General features: G+C 42.6%; 1 protein-coding gene across 1 annotated transcript; it reads left to right on the top strand.

Moving 5' to 3' along the window:
- The first annotated feature begins 8,177 nt into the window (after nucleotides 1-8,177).
- ZNF394 (zinc finger protein 394) lies at nucleotides 8,178-19,559 on the top strand. The gene is made up of 3 exons (XM_025923281.2): nucleotides 8,178-8,859; nucleotides 9,531-9,666; nucleotides 18,479-19,559. The coding sequence occupies exons 1-3, from the start codon at nucleotides 8,407-8,409 to the stop codon at nucleotides 19,552-19,554; spliced, it is 1,665 nt and encodes a 554-aa protein (XP_025779066.2). The 5' UTR covers nucleotides 8,178-8,406; the 3' UTR covers nucleotides 19,555-19,559.
- The last annotated feature ends 2,588 nt before the right edge of the window (nucleotides 19,560-22,147 follow it).

Raw genomic sequence — 22,147 nt, 5'->3', positions numbered from 1 at the left:
CCAGGAGCCTACAACTCCCAGAAGCCCCGCGCGGGCCACGCCCGCTAGCCAATAGGGCCGCGGATCTCTTTGCAGCCTTGGTCTCCAGGGCTTATCAGAGTGCGGGAGGGCAGGGAGGCGTTTCCTTGAGCTCCTCTGCGCAGAAGGAGGGTTGTAGCGGAGCAGGTTGCTCTCCCGGCTGGGAGAGTGACGTCGGAGGCGCCTCATTCCCGTGAAGAAGGGGAGTCGTCCATGCAGGGCTTCTCTAGCCAGAGGATGCCCTTCTTAATAATCTCTCATTTTTGTATCAGGCTTAAATTGACCCTGTGGTATGTTTGGTGGATTGTAGTATTTGTATGGTTTCACTTTTTACGTTTACACTGAGTACTCTTGAACATCGAGCCTTTTGGTCCGTTCAAAATTATGGTGTATGGTGTGAAGTAAAGATCTAACTTCATCTTTTTCCAAGCCATTACCCAGTTGTCTCAACATTTATGAAAAAGGCTATCTTTGCCTCCCATTGATCTGTGATGCTGCCTTTATCATATACCAAATCCTCATGTTTTGTGGTCTCTTTCTAGATTTTCTATTCTGTCGCATTGGTCTATTTGTCAATGCATGTGATAATATGCGGTTTCAATTTATTGAGCATTAATAATTGGTTTTACTATTTCTTACAGAGAACGCCCCCTGCTGTGTTCTTCAAAGTATTTTTGCTTCTTTAGTTCTTGTCCAAATTAACTATAGATTCAATTTTCCTAGTTCCAGAAAAAAATCTGTATTGGGATCATTTTTAATATGTATTCACTTAGGGAGAGTTGACGTTCCTTTTTTTCCCTTTTTAAAAAAATTTATTTACTTTTTAGAGAGAGCAAGTGTGTGAGCACAAGCAGGAGAGGGGCAGAGAGAGAGAGGGAGAGAGAGAATTCCAAGTAGGCTCCGTGTTTTCAGCACAGAGCCCTATAAGGGGCTCCATCTCACGAACCATGAAATCATGACCTGAGCCAAAATCAAGAGTCAGGCACTTAACCAACTGAGCCACCCAGGTACCCCAGGGAGAATTGACATTCTTATAAAGTTGGTTTTCCTATCCAAGAACATGGTATGTTTTTCCATTTGTGGAAAAAAACCTAATTGTGGATCCTTTTGGAGTGTTTTAAAGTTTTCTTCATGATTTTGCACATAGTTATGTTTATTCTTAAGTGTTTTATCTTTTTTGTTGTTGTTAATATTGTGAATTGGGTTGCACTGGCTTTTAAAAGTTTGTCTGTTAGTTTTTGTTGTGTAACAAACAACCCCAAACTTAGCGACCTAAAAAAGGAACCACTTATTTTGCTTATGACTCTGTGGGCTGACGATTTGGTCCAGACTTACCTGGCTGGCTTTTCTGCTGGGCTCCTTCTTTTTGTCTGTGTTCAGCTGCCAGTGTGAGGTAAGCAGTTCTCCTGGGGATTAGATGATTGTCACTTGGAGTGCTAGGAGGCATTTAGGCCACACGTTTCCCATCACCCAGCAGCTTAGCTCATACTTCCTCACTTGGTGGTGGCAGGTTACAAAAGCAGAAACCAGAAGTTGCAAAAGTTCTTGATATCCAGGCTTGAAACTCACACGGTGTCACTTCTGTTGGTCAAAGCAAGCCACAAGAGCAGCCCAAATCCAAAGGGTGGGGAAATAGACTCCACTTCTAGAAGGGATAAACTGCAAAGTCTATTCCTATACGTTTTGTTTTACTTTTTTGGCCATTTTTGCCATATACCACAATAAGATACTATGAAGAAGAGAGAAAAGGGTGATGATCCAGTTAGTACTGGAAATGGACTTTTCACATAACGATCAGCCTGCATGGCACAGTAAAAGGTCTAGAAAGTGCTGCTTTATGCACTTTGAATTTTGTCTTTATATTAAACTAGACCTTCAGAGAGCTGAATACTTAAACTATATACTCTTTTCTTCCTTCACAGAATTAGCTATTTTTAATATTTCAAATTTTTATTTAAAATTTAGTTAGTTAACATATAGTGCAATGTTAGTTTCAGGAGTAGAACTTAGTGATTCATCACTTAGATGCAGCACCCAGTGCTCATCACCAGTGCCCTCCTTAATACCCATTACCCATTTAGCCCATCCCCCACCCACCTCCCCTTCAGCAACCCTTCCTTTGTTCTCTAGAGTCAAGAGTCTCTTACGGTTTGCCTCCCTCTCTCTCTTTTTTCCGTTTCCCCTATGTTCACCTGTTTTGTTTCTTAAAGAATTGGTTCTCTTGAATTGTGCTTTGGTACCTGCCATCAGCTAACATTAAGAGGAATTAAAATCCATTAATTTTATTTATTATAGAGATCTTAAAATACCATCCACTATGTCACATAGCCCTTTCCTAGGGTACTCATGGGAAATTTCTCTTCCCACTTAGTATCAAGAATAGCTGGATTTCTCCTAAGCTACTATTAATAGTTTGATTTTACCCAAGTTACACTGCATATCATGTAACTGATCTTGTTTTCCTCTTGCATTGGCTGCTGAGGCTTTTCAGAGCCAAATTGTGAGCTACATTTTGCCAATACATAGGAATTTACAGTAGACAACTTGTAATCTCATTTTATCCCTGGCCCCATCTTATTTATCCTTGCACTATTTTCCTTTTCTCAATTATTTTTTTAAAGGTGAAGCAGTGTATCATGATTAGAGCCCATAGTCACACAACCCAGAGGCGGGAGTTCGTAGAACTTGACTGGTAATCAGCTGGTGAGCAGACAACCTTATTGGGAAAAATGCTTGTATTGGGGCACCTGGGTGGCTCAGTGGGTTAAGTATAGGACTTGGGCTCAGGTCATGAGCCCAGGTCACAAACTCAGGTTTGTGAGTTCAAGTCCCACATTGGGCTCTGGGCTGACAGCTTGGGAGCCTGGAGCCTGCTTTGGATTCTGTGTCTCCCTCTCTCTTTGCCTCTCCCCCACTTATGCTCTGTCTCTTTCTCTCTCTCTCTCTCTCTCTCTCTCTCTCTCTCTCAAAAATAAACATTAAAAAAATTTAATGCTCGTATTGCCCTCATAGTACTTGCTATTTACTTATAGATTCCATAATTAATTATATAAGTGGATATTTTCTGAAGCTAGGTTTGTCTGTACTTAGGGATTTGCATTCTGTCCTTAATTCCCTTGCCCATCCTTGGCCGCCTGACCCTAGTGGAAGCCTTGCCCTGCAATACTGGAAAAGAACTTCTGACTTCCTGCCAGATTGTGATAACATTCCCATAGAGATGAATAAGTGACTTGTACACAGTGTGTGCCTTCAGATATAAACATGGGACCAGTTATGTCATTAAATTGTTATATATTGCTCCAAATTATTAGAATGACAAACCTGAGCCTTGAGAATAGTGAAGTTGTTTCTCCAGAAGTGGATTTGTCATGAAGATTAATCCTGAAAAATCTGCCTTCACCTCTTTCACACCCTGTTAATGTCTAACCAAAACAAATCACAAACAGACTAGTACAACCACTTAGCTGTTAGACCAAAAGTAGGGGTTGACTCCCTATGCTTGTGCACAACTTTTGAATAAATCATTAGTTTATAATTTAAACTTTAGTCCATAGAGATGTCATGGAATTCTGACCTTGAGTGAGACTTTGCATTCATAAAGCAGGATATTAATTGTACTCGTTTAAATAAATGAATTTTTTTTTTCAACGTTTATTTATTTTTGAGACAGAGAGAGACAGAGCATGAACGGGTGGGGGGCAGAGAGAGAGGGAGACACAGAATCGGAAACAGGCTCCAGGCTCTGAGCCATCAGCCCAGAGCCCGACGCGGGGCTCGAACCCACGGACCGTGAGATCGTGACCTGGTTGAAGTCGGACGCTTAACCGACTGCGCCACCCAGGCGCCCCTTAAATAAATGAATTTGAAAAAATTTTTAACGTTTATTTATTTTTGAGACAGAGAGAGACAGAGCATGAACGGGGGAGGGTCAGAGAGAGAGGGAGCACAGAATCTGAAACAGGCTCCAGGCTCTGAGCAGTCAGCACAGAGCCCAACGCGGGGCTCGAACTCACGGACCGTGAGATCATGACCTGAGCTGAAGTCGGACGCTTAACCGACTGAGCCACCCAGGCGCCCCTAAATAAATGAATTTTTAAATGAATTTACTTATAACATATAACTTGTATAATTCCTCACTTGTTAAATAAATACTGCAGATGATTTAATGTAAATGTTAAACTAATGTACAGTATTTCTCATTTCAATTCTATGATTTATTTTCTGAACATTGTTGAAATATAAATGAATATGAAACATGTAAAACATGATTACTGTATTTTTATTATATATTCTGTTTCTTGAAGCAAGAAAAAAAACACTAGAAAAAATTTTCCACTATTAAATAGCTAGATTATTTTCTGCTTCCGACTTTTCTGAGTACATGGGGTCCAGAGATTCAGCTATTCCCATGATACTTAAATAAGTCTTTGGTATTTATATTTTCAAACAGACTATAATTAAGAGTTTACAGTCACGTAGGGACAGCTGGTTGGCTCAGTCGGTAGAGTGTGTGACTCAATCTCAGGGTTGTGAGTTTGAGCCCCATGTTGGGTTAGAGATTTTTTAAAAGTTATAGCCACATAATAGAGTCCCACGGTCAAATCATATCATCATAAAATATTTTTTAATGAAGTTTAAAAAATGACGAAAAGTCCAATCTGTCATTTACTCCTATTGCAGACTGAATTCAAGCTTAGTTTCAAATGCTTGGAGGGAAGATGCTTGTGGTAGACCCTCATTCCTTCCACAGTTTCCCCTGAGATACAACTCTGCTTCACATTGTCATCTCACACAAAATGTTTATGTGTCCTTATAAGGACATAGATTATCTATTTATACACAATATTTAAATTCTGTACTGGTCAGGGGCGCCTAAGTGGCTCATTCGGTTGAGCTTCTGACTCTTTAAAAAAATTTTTTTTTTTATGTTTAGTTATTTTTGAGAGCGAGAGAGACAGAGCATGAGTGGGAGAGAGGCAGAGAAAGAGGGAGACACAGAATCTGAAGCAGCCTCCAGGTTCTGAGCTGTCAGTGCAGAGCCTGATGTGGGGCTAGATCCCATGGACCGGGAGATCATGACCTGAGCCAAAGTCAGCCACTTAACTGACTGAGCCACCCAGGTGGCCCGAACTTCTGACTCTTGATATCAGCTCAGGTCATGATCCCAGGGTCATGGGGTCATGCTCAGTGCAGAGTCTGCTTCAGATTCTCTCTCTATTCCCTCTGCCCCTCTCCTCCTGACAAATAAAAAGTAAAAGAAATAAATTTTGTACTGGTCAGAAAGGTTCATCTGATTGCTGCTTTTCAATTCGTGTGTACACAAATTACCTGTGGATCTTTCCAAAATACAGATTCTGATTCAGTAGGTCTGGAGCAAGGCTTGAAATTCTGCATTTCTAACAAGCTTCCCAGAAGTGCCAGTGCCAGTGCTGTCTCCATGCTTGGAGAAACAAGGCCTCATGTAACCCTGTCACCTGTGGGTGTGGGACTTGGTGCCATAGCAGAAAAGATAAAAAAAGGAAAAGAAGAAAGAAAGAAAGAAAGAAAGAAAGAAAGAAAGAAAGAAAGAGAAAGAGAGAAAGAAAGAAAAGAAAGAAAGAGAGAGAGAGAGAGAGAAAGAAAAAGAAAGAAAGAAAGAAAGAAAGAAAGAAAGAAAGAAAGAAAGAAGAGAAAAGAAAGAGGGGAAGGAAGGAAGGAAGGAAGGAAGGAAGGAAGGAAGGAAGGAAGGAAGGAAGGAAGGAAAGAAAGAAAACTTTTCTTGGATGAGGTGAAAATTAAGTCATCATGCTACCCAATTTCTGATATAAATGCTTCATGGAAATTTTTTATGACTAAGGAAGAGGGTGAAGTTTCATTAGAAATGAACATTAACTTTTTTGAGCGTGCAGGGAAGTGACAGAGAGAGGGAGAGAATGAAAATCTCAAGCAGGCTCCCCACATGGTGACATTATGACCTGAGCTAAAATCAAGAGTCTGATGCTTAACCAACCGAGCCACCCAGGCACCCCTGAACATTAACATGTTTTATGACGCAGATTATGGGTGAAACTCCTTATAGGGAATTCCATTCATGAGGACAAGCTCTTTTCAACAAGGCTGTAAAGCTGTTTCTGCATTCCATAACTCAGTCTACAGTAAGAGCCCTTGATTAGTCTGTTTACAATGAATAATTCTCTACAACTCTATACACCAGCTGTTTTCTTTGGTCTTTGTCCTTGTAGCAATAATAAAAGGAAACTAATTTGTATTGTTTGAACTCAAGGCAGGGAGCAAGCTGCCTTCTATTTCTTCTGCCTCAACCTCAAACAATTATCTCTGTCTTCGTTTCTCCTCATTATATTCCTTTTTTGATATCTCATATTCTTACATTTAAAAAATATTAATGAAAAGAAAACAACACAAAGACCCTGGAACCGTGAGGAAGAAATGGGTGTACATACATAGACTGTGCCCATCACCTCCCTTCTTTTCTTCCTCAGGGAAAAGTACTTTTTCTTAGGAACTATGGAGAGTTTGGCCTTTTGGCTTTTCTCTTTCTTTAAAATTCTGCCCTGTTCTGGGGTGCCTGGGTGGCTCAGTGGGTTAAGCGTCGACTTCAGCTCAGGTCATGATCTCACAGTTCATGAGTTTAGCCCCGCATAGGGCTCTGTGCTGGCAGCTCAGAGCCTGGAGCCTGCTTGGGTTTCTGTGTCTCCCTCTCTCTCTGCCCCCACCCCCGCTCAGGCTCTGTCTCTCTCTCTCAAAAATAAATACTAAATTTTTTTTTTAATTTTGCCGTTTTTTACCTCCAAGTTCTTTAGAAAGTGTTTTATTTATATAGTCAATATGATGCCAAACACAGATATAATCGAAACCAGCGAAGCATAGGAAAGAAGAGGGAGAAGGTGGCAGCAGTGTCCATACTGATATTCAAAAGTGAGGGAGAGCGAGTAAATGATAGAACAGAAGGGTTGAGCTTCGAAGAGGACAAAGTCCTTGGCAACTTTGATGCCTGAGTGTAGGACATTGCAAGGGAGCTGCGCATAGGAAAGCTTAATGTCAGAGGGATTTATTGGAATTTATTTAATCTATTGGGGATTTGTTGCCTATAAACTTATCTACACCTTTTTTTAAAACGTTTTTTAAGTTTATTTATTTTGAGAGAGAGAGAGCGAGTTTGTGAGGGGGGGACAGAGAGAAAGAGAGAATCCCAAACAGACTCCACACCATCAGCATAAGCCTGACTCAGGGCTCCAACCCATGAACCACAAGGTCATGACCTGAGCCAAATCAAGAGTCCGCGGACTGAGCCACCAAGGCACCCCTATCTAAACTATTTTTAATTTTTTTTTTACATTTATTTATTTTTGAGACAGAGAGAGACAGAGCATGAACAGGGGAGGGGCAGAGAGAGAGGGGGACACAGAATGGGAAGCAGGCTCCAGGCTCTGAGCCATCAGCCCAGAGCCTGACGCGGGGCTCGAACTCACGGACCGCGAGATCGTGACCTGAGCTGAAGTCGGACGCTTAACCGACTGAGCCACCCAGGCGCCCCTAAACTATTTTTTAATTAGAACATTTCTTCAGCTCACATGGACGTTTTAAGTTTTAATCTCCTGGGGAAATCTTTCACTATACCCTCCCCATCAGCCATGGCTGATTATGTCTACCTCTGGGTCATACAAATGTACCGTGCATACATGCAAAGTATTACATTCACCACCCTGTCCTGTAAGGATTTAAGTGTCTAACTCTCTTAGGAGCCTGAGGATAGAGACTATTCCTACTCAGTTTAATACCTATGGAGTCGAGCACGATGCCTTGGCATGTTGCAGGTAACTCTACAAACCTTTCTTGCATAAATACCACATTGATAGATGACCGTTTACCACTCATCGTATAGTTGGACCTTTTTCCTACAACTAAAGTTACAAAACTTTTTTCACAGACGATGTGTTTAAAAAATGACATTCAAGTTGTAAAATAAGAGTGTCATTTAGTTCTGTTAAGCTGAACGACTATAAGCTCCACCAGAACGGTACACACGCACCAGAGCGTCTCTGGAAGGGGCAGGACGGCAAACCACCGAGATGGGTCTCACTCCTCCTGGGCGCCTAGAGAGGCTCCGGAAATGCCCGGGAGGGGTGGGCACCGCAGGGAGTCGGTGACGCACTTCCGGCAAGGCTTTATTCGTACTTTTGGTCACCTGGCGCCGCGGGTCGTGGTTGGACTAACTGCGGGTAGGAGTAGTACCGGAGGGGGCCGGGCCGGATAGGGCCCCGCTTGAGACCGGACAGTGGGGACCCGCCGCTCTGGGAAGGTCCGATGATTTCCGTGGCTTTTTGCAGGGTTTGTTGTCTTATCACTTGAAGGCAGAACTCCGGAAAAGTCAGCACGTGCTGGAGAAAGATGAGTTCGAGCTTGACCGCGAGTCAAGTCAGTGACTCCGAGGCAGGAGCCTGGATGGCAGCTGAGAAGTATAGGGTCGCCGCGCCGTCTCTGCGTGATGGACTTTTGATAGTGAAAGTGGAGGAAGACTCACCCGGAGGTCAGGAGTCGGACCTGCCCGCGGACTGCCAGGATTCCGAAAAGTCGCGGCAGCAGTTTAGGCGGTTCCGTTACCAGGAGGTGGCTGGACCCGAAGAGGCGCTAAGCCGGCTCAGGGAACTTTGTCGCCGGTGGCTGAGGCCTGAGATGCATACGAAGGAGCAGATCCTGGAGCTGCTGGTGCTGGAGCAGTTCCTGAGCATCCTGCCCCAGGAGCTCCAGGCCTGGGTGCGGAAGCACTGCCCGCAGAGCGGGGAGAAAGCTGCGGCCGTGGTGCGCGCTTTTCAGAGAGCGCTTGATGGGGCCTCACCCCAGGTGAAGAGTGAAAGTGTTCTGGTGGTAGGGGTGTGAGGAATAGAGGTACACGGGGTGCTAAGGGTTTCAGGCCTTTTTTCCTTGCTACATTTTTGAGCTTCAGGGTGTACATGAAACTTTCTTTCTGTAGTGACAAATAAATCTATCCAGGAAATGATCTTTGAGTTAATAGACTTCTGAGCACAAAACCAACGTGGGAAGGGAAAGTAGATTTTACTGAGCATCCGCTGTCAGGGAGGTACCTTCATCTTCTTAAATTTATGTCCATTTCACGCACGAGGTAACCGTATCTCACAGCCAGCACTGGAATTTGGCACTTTCTGGTTACCTGTACATTTTTAATCTGTATCCGATTTCCATTTTGATAAATCACAGTGATATAACTCAAATGAAGATTTTGCTCTTACCCCAAATTAGTGTGGATAGTCCACGGAAAGAAAGGCTTTCCAGGATTGCAAGAGAATTTCAGCCTCTGTCTTTGTTACTCTGAAACTCCAGTTAGTACAACACTCACTGGAACAGACTCGACAGCCATGGTTATTACTTGATTCCCAGGGCTTCCTGCTCAGGGTTTGCAGACTCCTCCGGAGTCTGGCCTCATCCTGAGATTAACAGTCACTTATGCTGTCCTGGGACACCAGGTGCTGAGTGGAGGTCTCGTGTTGTTTCAGGAGTTGGTGAAGATTGAGAATGTGGCTGTGTCTCTAAACTGTGAGGAGTGGGAGCCTCTGGACCCAGCTCGGAGGGAGTTCTGCTGGGAAAGCGCACAGGAGGATCATAGGACCTCGGTCTCACTGGTCTCGCCGAGTAAGTGCTGGCTTTGTTTCTAGCTGTGTGTGATCTGTCTCTGAGCCAGTCACACACCCATGTTGAGAGCCATGGAGTCTCTTTTGTCACCCCACTGGGACCTTGCTGTTCTGTATTGTTAGGTGAGAGATTCAGCTTTTTATTTTGGTTCATTTTAAATAAAATGCATACAGAAAAATATAAAAAATATAACAGGCACCTTATATCTACCACCCAGGTTTATCATATTTTAATATTTGGCCCTAATGGCTTCATTCTCCCTCCCTTCCCGCCGCCCCCCCCCCCCCCCAGAAAAAAATGTAACAACTGTAGATGAAACTCTGGATACCCTCCCTGAAGCTGTTCCCCTCACTCTTACTTCAGAGGTAACCAGTATCCTGATTCTGGTACTTACTTCCATGCATGTTTTATATTTTCTACATGTACATGTAGCTACGTGTGCACATTACGTGTGTACTTCTATATGCAAAAATGTGTATATAAACTGTATATGAACAGAAATACATATACTTGTAAACATATATAGTATTTTTAAATGTTTTGATGCTGTATAAATTATATTGCTGTATGATTCTTTTGCACCTTGCCTTTCTTTTTTTTCCCCATTACATTTTTGGGATTTATCCATGTTGGCACATGTAGCTCTAGTCCACTCATTTTAACACTTATATCTTTCATTGTATGACTTGTCCAAAATTCATTTATCTACTGTCCTCCATCAGTGGACATCAAGGCTTCTAGTTTTTCACTGTTACAAATAGCATTGCCTCGAACATACTTGAATCCTTCTGTGTTCATATATAGGAACGTATATAGGAACTATAGAGAATAGACTTAGGTGTGGTTGCCCATCTTACTGTTCAGAAGGCAGGAGTGCAACCAGTTTGTACTCCTACCAGAAATACATGAGAATTCTTCCTTCTCTACATCCTTACTGACATTTGGTGCCTGGCTGATGGCGTGATGTCGCAACACAGTAGCTCACATGTTCCTTTTAAAATGTTACATCACGCCTCTGCTCAGAACCTGCAGTGGCTCTCTATTTCATGCAAAGGAAAAGCCTGTGTTGCCTAATGTGACAAGGCCCCGTCACCCTGCACACCCCTCTCCTACGCTGCCCCTCGCTCATTGTGCTTCAGCCCCACTGACCTCCCTGTTCCTTGACCATGGCAGGCATCCTGCCTCCTGTTCTTCGCTTTATTTGATCCTTCCACCTGGAATATTCTTTTTTTTATATATTTATTTATTTTTGAGAGAGAGAGACAGTGTGAGAGGGGAAGGAGCAGAGAGAGAGGGCTACAGAGGACCCAAAGTGGGCTCCACATGGTCAGTGCAGAGCTCGATGTGGGGCTTGAACCCACGAACTGTGAGATCATGACCTGAGCTGAAACCAAGAGTTGGACGTTTAACCAACTGAGCCACCTGAGTGCCCCTCTTCCTGGAACATTCTTCCTTCAGATCTCCACTGAGCAAACTCCTTGACTTGTCTCCAGTCTGTGCTCAGATCTCACTTTTCAGAGAGGCCTGACCTGACTATCATGTTTAATAGTGCAGTTTGCCTTTCCACTGTCCCCTCCTCCCACACTACTGTCCCATCCCTTACCTTCCTCAACTTGGTCCACAGCATTCATCACCCTCTGACGTCCTATAGAATTTACTTTCTGTTTATCTATTGTCTGACCACCTCTTCTAGAATGTAAACTCCACAAGGGGAGGGGTTTTTGTTTGGTTCTAATATATCCCAAGCAGTTGGAACAGATAGTGCTTGGCAGGTACTCAATAAATACTAGTTGGGTTAATGAATGAATAGTATTTTGTTGTTTTTAACTTACATTTCCCTGATTGGTTCTGGGTTAAATCTTTTCAGATTTTTTTTTGGGTGGGGGAGGCATTCTGTGAATTGTCTGTATCCTATCTCCCTTCCTTTCCTCCATTTTTTTTTATTGCTTTGTGGCAGTTCTTTATATTTTCTGTATTAACTCTTTGTTATTTTACTATAAAGTAAGCTAGAAAAAAGAAAATGTTATTAAGAAAATTGTAAGGAAGAGAAAATACTTTTACAGTGCTGGACCAACTTTACCAAAAAATTCTGTGCATGACTGGGCCTTCACAGGTCAAACCCTTGTTCAAGTGTCAACTATAGTCAGGTTTTTTGATCTTTTACTTTATGATTTGTGTTTTTCCAACCTTTGGAAAATACAAGGCCCTTCTCAGTCTTGATTCCATCTTTGCAGAGGCAACTTTAATATCTTTTTTGTGTTTTTCACTGGTATTTATTTTCATATTCCTAAATAGGATGCTTATTCTGCTAATTTTCCCCCGATTTCAGGTATTACTTCTTGACTGTCTCCTGAGGGAGACGGGACCATGCACACATTTAGCAGTCTGTAATTCTCTCATTATAGTTAAATCAGTTCTTTTGCATATTGATACAATATTTCAATATCCTACCCATGTAAATACTACCTGTAACCTGTATGATTACATGTCTTTTATTTTACAACTTCTAATTTTCTCTGGAATTAATAATGCCTCATTTTGCATGTGCTGCCTTTCTACCTATTGAACACCAGTCTACCCACAGTCTCCCTGTTAGAAATGTAAAACTGTATGTTCAAATGTATCAGGTATGCTATCAGTTTCATAGTTCCCTTGGAGGAAGCCTGCAGAAACTTCTGCTCCAGTGTGAATGGGCTTCCCTCCAGGCCTGCCACACGGCTATCGTCCTAAGAACCTTCTTTGACTATCACTCTGGAATTCCTTTTCTCTTTCCTGAACCCCACACCATTCTCTTCCTAGGTTTACCCCCTTCGATTTGATGGAGAACATCTTCCAGTATCTTCCAGAGAACATATTCTTGGGAGCTTAATTTTTTGAAAGTTTGCCTGAAAATGTCTGAAAATGTCTCTATTCCTCTCCTACATCCAGATCATGGGATGGCCGGATTCCCCATTAGAAATGATTTTACCATTGAATTTTGAAGACTGAATTTTCTAGTTAGCTTGCCATGTTGCTACTGAGAAATTGGATGCCATTGTGATATTTTATCCTTGGTGTGTGATGTTTGTTCGAAAGCCTTTAGACTCTCTTCTTTATTCCTGCTAGTATGAAGTTTCAGAATGGGTGCAGCTTAGTGTGAAGGAGGCTTTTTTTTTTTGTTTTTTGTTTTTGTTTTTTTGCATTCATTGTTGAGTAGTAGGTGGGTCCTTGTAACATAGACACCCACACTTTGAATTCCGAGAAATTAAAAAAAAAATTTTTTTTTAATGTTTATTGATTTCTGAGAGTGAGAGAGACAGAGCATGAGTGGAGGAGGGGCAGAGAGAGAAGGAGACACAGAATCCGAAGCAGGCTCCAGGCTCTGAGCTGTCAGCACAAAGCCCAACCCTGGGCTTGAACCCACAAACCTCGAGATCACGACCTGAGCCAGAGTCAGACGCTTAATTGACTGAGCCACCCAGGTGCCCAAGAAATTTTTTATGGTATTGTTTTATCTGTCTGTCTTTCGATCTATCTATTTTTATCTCATTATTTTTTTCCTGTTTTCTTTCTGGGATTTCTGTTCATTGGATGTTGGAACTCATGGACTGATCGCATCAGGTTCTTCTCTGCCCCTTCTCATTTCTTTATCTTTTGTTTCACATTCTGGGAGATCTCCTTAGCTTTGTTTTCCAGCTGTTAATACTGAAATATTTCTGCTCTCATTGATATTTTCAGGAGCCTTTTCTTGTTCTTTAAATATTCCTTTTCTTATAGCCTCCTTGTTTCCTGGATGGAATATCTTGTCTTATTTACCTGAGAATGTTAACTGTAGATCATTAGATTTTCTGTTTTACACATTGCATGTTTCCTCAGCACTTATATTCGAGGTTTTCCTGAAATGTTGGTAACTTTTCACTTTCCATTTGTTTTTGTTTTTTTAATTTTTTTTAACGTTTATTTATTTTTGAGACAGAGAGAGACAGAGCATGAACAGGGGAGGGTCAGAGAGAGGGAGACACAGAATCTGAAACAGGCTCCAGGCTCCGAACTGTCAGCACAGAGCCCGACGCGGGGCTCTAACTCACAGACCGCGAGATCATGACCTGAGCCGAAGTCGGATGCTTAACCGACTGAGCCACCCAGGCGCCCCTTCACTTTCCATTTGTATGTGATAGTCAAACATAAGCATTCTGACTGAAAACTCTGTATTGGGGTAGGATTGTGACCTGGTGCCTTTTATTCCCCTGACTTACTCATTCCATAACTGGAAGCCCGTACCTCCCATTTTGCCCAACCTTTTTCCCCCGCCCCTCTGGCCACCATCAGTTTGTTCTCCGTATTTATAGATCTGATTCTGCTTTTTGTATATTCTTTTTCTTTTTTTAGATTCTACATATTAGTGGAATCATATGGTGTTTGTCTTTCTCAGTCTGACCTGTTTATTTATTTGTTTTTAATTTGTTAAGTTTGTTTTTTAAAGTAGGCCCTACACCCAACATGGGCTTAAACTCACAACCTTGAGATCAGGAGTCACATGCCTACCATGAGCCAGCAGGCACCCCATGACTTATTTAGCATAATACCTTTTAGGGCCATCTGTGTTGTTTTATCCTTTTTTATGACTACATAATATTCCATCATGTATATATTATCACATTTTCTTTATTCATCTACTGATGGACCTTTAGGTTACTTCCATAGTTTGACTATTGTAAACAATGCTGCAATAAATGTAGGAGTGCATATATCTTTTTGAATTAGTGTTTTCATTTTCTTTGGGTAAATACCCAATAGTGGAAATATTGGATCATATGGTATTTCTCTTTTTAGTTTTTTGAGGAACCTCAATACTGTTTTCCATAGTGGCAGCACGAATTTACATTACATTCCCACCAACAGTGCATGAGAGTTCCTTTTTCTCCACATCCTCACCAACACTTGTTATTTCTTGTCATACTGATTTTAGGCATTCTAACCAGTATAAGGCGATATCTCCTTGTGGTTTTGATTTGCATTTCTCTGATGATTAGTGATGTTAAGCATCTTTTCATGTGTCTGTTGGCCATCTCTATGTCTTCTTTGGAAAGATGTCTTCAGGTCCTCTGCCCATTTTTTTTTAATGTTTATTTATTTTTGAGAGAGAGAGAGCATGAGTGGGGGAGGGACAGAGAGAGAGAGACGCAGAATCTGAAACAGTCTCCAGGCTCTGAGCTGTCTGCACAGAGCCTGATGTGGGGCTTGAACCCATGAACTGTGAGATCATGACCTGAGCCGAAGTTGGATACTTAACCAACTGAGCCACCCAGGTGCCTCTAGGTCCTCTGTCTATTTTTAAATTGGATTGTTTATTTTGGTGTTGAGTTGTATAAGTTCTTTATATATTTTGAATATTAATCCCTTATCAGATATATCATTTGCAAATATCTTCTCTTATTAAGTAGGTTGTCTTTTTGTGTTGTTAATGGTTTCCTTTGCTATGCAGAAGCTTTTTTTTTTTTTTTAAGATTTTATTTTTGGGGTGCCTGGGTGGCTCAATTGGTTAAGCATCCAACTTCAGCTCAGGTTATGATCTCGAGAGCCAGCTCAGAGCCTGGAGCCTGCTTCAGATTCTGTGTCTCCCTCTCTATTTGCCCCTCCCCTGCTCGCACTCTGTCTCTGTCTCTCTCAAAAATAAATAAAACATTTCAAATATTTTTTTTTATTAAAAACAAAAGATTTTATTTTTATCTAGACTCTACACCCATCACGGGGCTCGAACCCACAACCCTGAGATCAAGAGTCACACGCTCCGCCAACTGAGCCAGCCACATGCCCCCTGCAAAAGTTTTTTTTTTTTTTTGATGTAGTCCCAATATCTTATTTTTGCTTTTGTTTCTTTTGCCTTAGGAGACATATGTAGAAAATAGCTGACGTCAGAGAAATTACTGCCTATGCTCTCTTCTAGGAGTTTTATGGTTTCGGGTCTCACATTTAGGTTTCTAATCCATTTTCAGTTTATTTTTGTGTATGGTGTTAGAAAGTGATCTGGTTTCATTCTTTTACATGTAGCTATCCAGTTTTTCCAACATAGTTTATTGAAAAGACTGTATTTTCCCTATTGTATATTCTTGCCTCCTTTGTCATTGATTGACCATATAATTGTGGGCTTATTTCTGGGCTGTCTATTCTGTTACATTGATCTGTGTCTATTTTTATTCCTGTACCATACTATTTTGATTACTACAGATTTGTAGTATATCTTTTTTTCTTTTTAAAATTTTATTTTAAAAAAAAAATTTTTTTTTCAACGTTTTATTTATTTTTGGGACAGAGAGAGACAGAGCATGAACGGGGGAGGAGCAGAGAGAGAGGGAGACACAGAATCGGAAACAGGCTCCAGGCTCTGAGCCATCAGCCCAGAGCCCGACGCGGGGCTCGAACTCACGGACTGCGAGATCGCGACCTGGCTGAAGTCGGACGCTTAACCGACTGCGCCACCCAGGCGCCCCTAAAATTTTATTTTTAAGTGATCTTTGCACCCATTAATAGCCCCAAGATTAAGAGTTGCATGCTCCACCAACTGAGCCTGCCAGGCATCCCTGTAGTATATCTTGAAACTGGTATTGTGATACCTCTGGCTTTGTTCTTTCTCAAGATTGCCTTGGCTATCAGGTGCTGTTTGGGGGAATTTCCATATGTCAGGCCTGGGCTTGCAAATTTTACCATAGAGAGATTTATTCAACAAATATTTTTATTGAGTGTCTGCAATAAGCCAGATGCTGTTCTTTTTTTTCTTTTAATGTTTATTCATTTTTGAGAGAGAGGGAGAGCCTGAGTGGGGGAAGGGTAGAGAGAGGGGAGGACAGAGGATCTGAAGAAGGCTTTCTTTCTGCTGACAGCACAGAACCCGATGCAGGGCTCAAACTCACGAACTGAGAGATCATGACCTGAGCTGAAGTCAGACGCTTAACTGACTGAGCCACCCAGGCACCCCAGCCAGGTGCTATTCTAAGTGCTGGGGACGCATTAGGGAACAAAACCTATGAATCCCCTGTCACAAAAATCCCCGCCCTTTCTTGGAGCTCATGGTTTGGGACGTGAGCAGAGAACAGCACTGAGGTTCTACCAATTGTGTGTCTGTTTTCACTTGATTCTCCTGATGTGAAAGTGGTCCCTGTCCCCTGTTCTCAGTTGTACCTGGTGTCCCCAGTCCAGAATTTATGTGGTTCAGTCTCCCTGGGGAGTAAACTGCAAAAATTCTGGATTTGGGGTGGAATCTGGTGGCTTACCTGCTCCTTTATATAAAGACTTGCAGTCAGTCCTAGATTTGTCTCCCACTCCAGACATTGGAGGCATGGGGTGTGTCTGTTACTATAACCTATCACATGAATACAATTTCTCTTGTTAAACCATCCTCCATGGGGTACAGGCTGTCGTGCCCTTCTTGACACCCCTTCCTGATATTGTGTCTTCTGCAACGGTGGAGTGGGGCAGGGGGAAAGAGATGGGTGTGTGGGTATAGGCACAAGTGTAAAAGGAAAGAATGGGGTTTGTACAGGTAAATATGAGTACATTTGGCAGGTTAATTAAAATCATTTAACTTGAAGGGCTCCTGGGTGGCTCAGTTGGTTAAGGGTCTGGCTTCGGCTCAGGTCATGATCTCGCGGTCTGTGAGTTCGAGCCCCACGTCAGGCTTTCTGCTGACAGCTCAGAGCCTGGAGCCTGTTTCAGATTCTGTGTCTCCCTCTCTGTCTCTCCCTGCTCTCGCTCTTTCTCCCTCTCTCAAAAATAAACATTACAATTAAAAAAAATAAAATCATTTATCTTGAGGAGTGGTTCATTGAGAAAGTTAAAAAGGTTTGGGAGGGTGCTTATTTTTTTGCAGGCACTTGCTTATTTTACTCTTGCACCAGCATGAAATGTCACCCTTTTTTCTTTCTTTTTTTTTTTTTATTGTATTTAAATTCAAGTTCTTTAACATATAGCGTAAAAACGGTTTCAGGAGTGGAATTTAGTGATTCATCCCTTACATATGACACCCAGTGCTCATCATAACAAGTGCCCTCCTTAATGCCCATCCCCCATTTAGCCCATCCCCCCACCCACCTCCCCTCAAGCTACCCTCAGTTTGCTATCTATTTAAGAGTCTCTTCGAAGATGTGGAGAAACGGGAACCCTCTTGCACTGTTGGTGGGAATGCAAACTGGTGCAGCCGCTCTGGAAAACAGTGTGGAGGTTCCTCAAAAAATTAAAAATAGATCTACCCTATGACCAGCAATAGCACTGCTAGGAATTTACCCAAGGGATACAGGGGTGCTGATGCATAGGGGCACTGGTACTCCAATGTTTATAGCAGCACTTTCAACAATAGCCAAATTATGGAGAGAGTCTAAATGTCCATCAACTGACGAATGGATAAAGAAGATGTGGTTTATATATACAATGGAATACTACTTGGCAATGAGAAAGAATGAAATCTGGCCATTTGTAGCAACATGGCTGGAACTGGAGAGTGTTATGCTAAGTGAAATAAGTCAGGTGGAGAAGGACAGATACTGTATGTTTTCACTCATATGTGGATCCTGAGAAACTTAACAGAAGACTAGGGGGGAGGGGAAGGGGGAAAAAATTACAGAGAGGGAAGGAGGCAAACCATAGAAGACTCTTAAATACTGAGAACAAACTGACGATTGATGGGGGTGGGGGGGAGGGGAAAGTGGGTGATGAGCATAGAGGAGGGCACCTGTTGGGATGAGCACTGGGTGTTGTATGGAAACCAATCTGACAATAAATTATATATATAAAAAGAGTCTCTTACGGTTTGCCTCCTTTTTATTTTTGAATGTTTCAGGTTTGGAAACCAGAATGGAGAACAAAGACTTTATTCCAAAACAAGAAATTTTAGAAGAAGTAGAGCCGCAGGGGCAGCTACAAGAAGGGTCCCACAGGAAGGCTCCCCCTGGATGTAGTGACACTGGTGAGATAGGGGTAGAAAAGCAGTCAAGAAATCCCTCATCATTGAAACTGGAAAATTCTCCTGAAGAGGAAGGACTCCCCTGCACCGCAGATCTCAAGAATGGTCCCATGGAGGAGGGAGACTTCAGACATGGCCAACTTGGGAACAGGGCCAGAAGTTCAAACTCTGTTCTTTGTCAGCACGTGCAGGCCACAGGGAGGCCCGTTGACCACAATGACCTGGGGGACAGTTGTACACAGAGTTCAGAGCCGGTAAAGCATCACACAGTGAAACCTCCCCGCTCCTTTGACAGCGAGGAACAGCTCCACAGTGCAGACCTCTTTAAGACCCAGCGACAGCTCCGTGAAGAAAGGCCGTATAAATGCGGGAACTGTGAGAAGAGTTTCAAACAGCGTTCTGATCTTTTTAAACACCAGAGAATCCACACGGGGGAGAAACCCTACCAATGCCAAGAGTGTGGGAAGCGCTTCAATCAGAGCGCTGCCCTGATCAAACACCAGAGGACACACACGGGCGAAAAGCCCTACACCTGCCCTAAGTGTGGGGACAGCTTCCGGCAGAGCTCCCATCTCACCCGGCACCAGAGGATCCACATAGGAGAGAAACACTTCGAGTGTCACGAATGCGGGGAGACCTGCCGTATTTCCAACCGTTTTAGACATCAGAGAATTCACAAAGGGGAGAGACCCTACACGTGTGAGGAGTGTGAGAAGAGCTTCAAACGGTGCTCAGACCTCTCTAAACACCAGAGGGTCCACACTGGGGAGAAGCCGTATGGGTGTTCTGTGTGTGGGAAACGCTTCAGCCAGAGTGCAACCCTCATTACGCACCAGAGGACTCACACTGGAGAAAAACCTTACAAATGTCTTGAATGCGGGGAAAGCTTTAGACAGAGTCCACACCTTATCCGACACCAAAGGATCCATAGAAATAAAGTTCCACCGTTTTGACATGGCTGCTGCTTGGGCTGTTTTGGTGTGTGTGTGTTTGTGTGTGTGTGTGTGTTTTCTGTTGTCCAGAAATGACATTCTTTGGCATTTGGAGTATGTCAGTCATTTGTGGATCGTATTTCCACGGTCATCACACCCAAGATAGATCAGTCAGTAGGTCTCAGTACCTACTCTGAACATCACTGTGAAGCAGGAATGTGCAAGTGGAGAGCCCTTCCAAAGGATGAGGGGGTCCCATGGAAGGGCCTCCCGACGACATCAAGGGCTCACTTGTAACAGTTCTGTCCTGGTCTCTTCTCTTTTCTTACCTCTGCTTTCAGACCAAATCTTGCCCACTCCACTCACTGCCCTGAGAAATATTTGTGACACTTAGAATTGTCTTTCTGCTTTGATGGTGGACAGGATTTCAAATACATGATGATCCAAAACACCGTGTAAAGTTTGGTACATACAAGACACGCTCTATATTTTTTGCTTTTTTAAAAATGAACTTTGCAGAGTTTCTCTTTCTTCCCCATTCTAGGGGTTCAATTTTATAAGTCTTGTTGATTTCTTTTCAAAAGAGAGGCAAAGGGAAACGCCACCCAAATACACCTACAAATTCCCATCATTGTATCCTTTTCTAAGCTTATTAAATTAAGGGCACTTTATTTGAGAACTTTTGGTTTTTGATGAAAGTCCGCATTAAACCTTTTGGTAAGCTTTGTGTAGGGGAGAGGGAGGGAGGCTCTTGTGATATCAAATAACCTAAAACATGTTTTTTCTGTCAAGGCTTCTTTCTTTTTTCTTTCTTTTCTTTCTTTCTTTCTTTCTTTCTTTCTTTCTTTCTTTCTTTCTTTCTTTCTTTCTTTCTTTCTTTCTTCCTTCCTTCCTTCCTTCCTTCCTTCCTTCCTTCCTTCCTTTCTTTCTTTTCTTTATATTTACGAGAAAGAGAGAGAGAGAGACGGAGAGGGAGAGGGGCAGAGAGAGAGGGAGACACAGAATCCGAAGAAGCCTCCAGGCTCTGAACTGTCAGCACAGAGCCAGAAGCAGGGCTCGAACTTGTGAACTGCAAGATCATGACCTGAGCCAAAGATCAGATGCTTAACCAACTGAGCCACCCAGCCACCCCTGTCAAGGCTTCCTAACGTATGGGACATAAGGAAGTGGTGTGGAGTGCATCCTTGGGGGTGTTCCAGAAGAGGACACCAAAGGCAGAAAGAAGCTCCTTCAGCTCTTGCTTGTTTTTTTTTTTGTTGTTTTTGTTTTTGTTTTTTGTTTTTATTTTATTTATTTATTTATTTTTTTATATATGAAATTTATTGTCAAATTGGTTTCCATACAACACCCAGTGCTCATCCCAAAAGGTGCCCTCCTCAATACCCATCACCCACCCTCTCCTCCCTCCCACCCCCCATCAACCCTCAGTTTGCTCTCAGTTCTCAACAGTCTCTTATGCTTTGGCTCTCTCCCACTCTAACCTCTTTTTTTTTCCTTCCCCTCCCCCATGGGTTCCTGTCAAGTTTCGCAGGATCCACATAAGAGTGAAACCATATGGTATCTGTCTTTCTCTGTATGGCTTATTTCACTTAGCATCACACTCTCCAGTTCCATCCACGTTGCTACAAAAGGCCATATTTCATTTTTTCTCATTGCCACGTAGTATTCCATAGTGTATATAAACCACAATTTCTTTATTCATTCATCAGTTGATGGACATTTAGGCTCTTTCCATAATTTGGCTATTGTTGAGAGTGCTGCTATGAACATTGGGGTACAAGTGCCCCTATGCATCAGTGCTCCTGTGTCCCTTGGATAAATTCCTAACAGTGCTATTGCTGGGTCATAGGGTAGGTCTATTTTTAATTTTCTGAGGAACCTCCACACTGCTTTCCAGAGCGGCTGCACCAATTTGCATTCCCACCAACAGTGCAAGAGGGTTCCCGTTTCTCCACATCCTCTCCAGCATCTATAGTCTCCTGATTTGTTCATTTTGGCCACTCTGACTGGCGTGAGGTGATACCTGAGTGTGGTTTTGATTTGTATTTCCCTGATAAGGAGCGACGCTGAACATCTTTTCATGTGCCTGTTGGCCATCCGGATGTCTTCTTTAGAGAAGTGTCTATTCATGTTTTCTGCCCATTTCTTCACTGGGTTATTTGCTTTTCGGGTGTGGAGTTTGGTGAGCTCTTTATAGATTTTGGATACTAGCCCTTTGTCCGATATGTCATTTGCAAATATCTTTTCCCATTCCGTCGGTTGCCTTTTAGTTTTGTTGGTTGTTTCCTTTGCTGTGCAGAAGCTTTTTATCTTCATAAGGTCCCAGTAATTCACTTTTGCTTTTAATTCCCTTGCCTTTGGGGATGTGTCGAGTAAGAGATTGCTACGGCTGAGGTCAGAGAGGTCTTTTCCTGCTTTCTCCTCTAAGGTTTTGATGGTTTCCTGTCTCACATTCAGGTCCTTTCTTGCTTGTTTTGTTAATGGGTATTCACTGACATGTAATACTCTATCATCCATAAAATGCATCCATAGACATTTTCCATTTGACTTCCTACTTCCATTTCCATTTGACAATCCTACTGAGGTAAAGTGGACAAGGTAAGCTACCTTGTCA

Source organism: Puma concolor, chromosome E3 (assembly GCF_028749965.1).
Source record: "Puma concolor isolate L17-30 chromosome E3, mPumCon1.1.hap2, whole genome shotgun sequence".
In the NCBI taxonomy this organism is placed as follows: Eukaryota; Metazoa; Chordata; class Mammalia; order Carnivora; family Felidae; genus Puma; species Puma concolor.
Note: the sequence above shows the minus strand (reverse complement) of the source record. Positions and strands in the feature narration are given on the sequence as shown.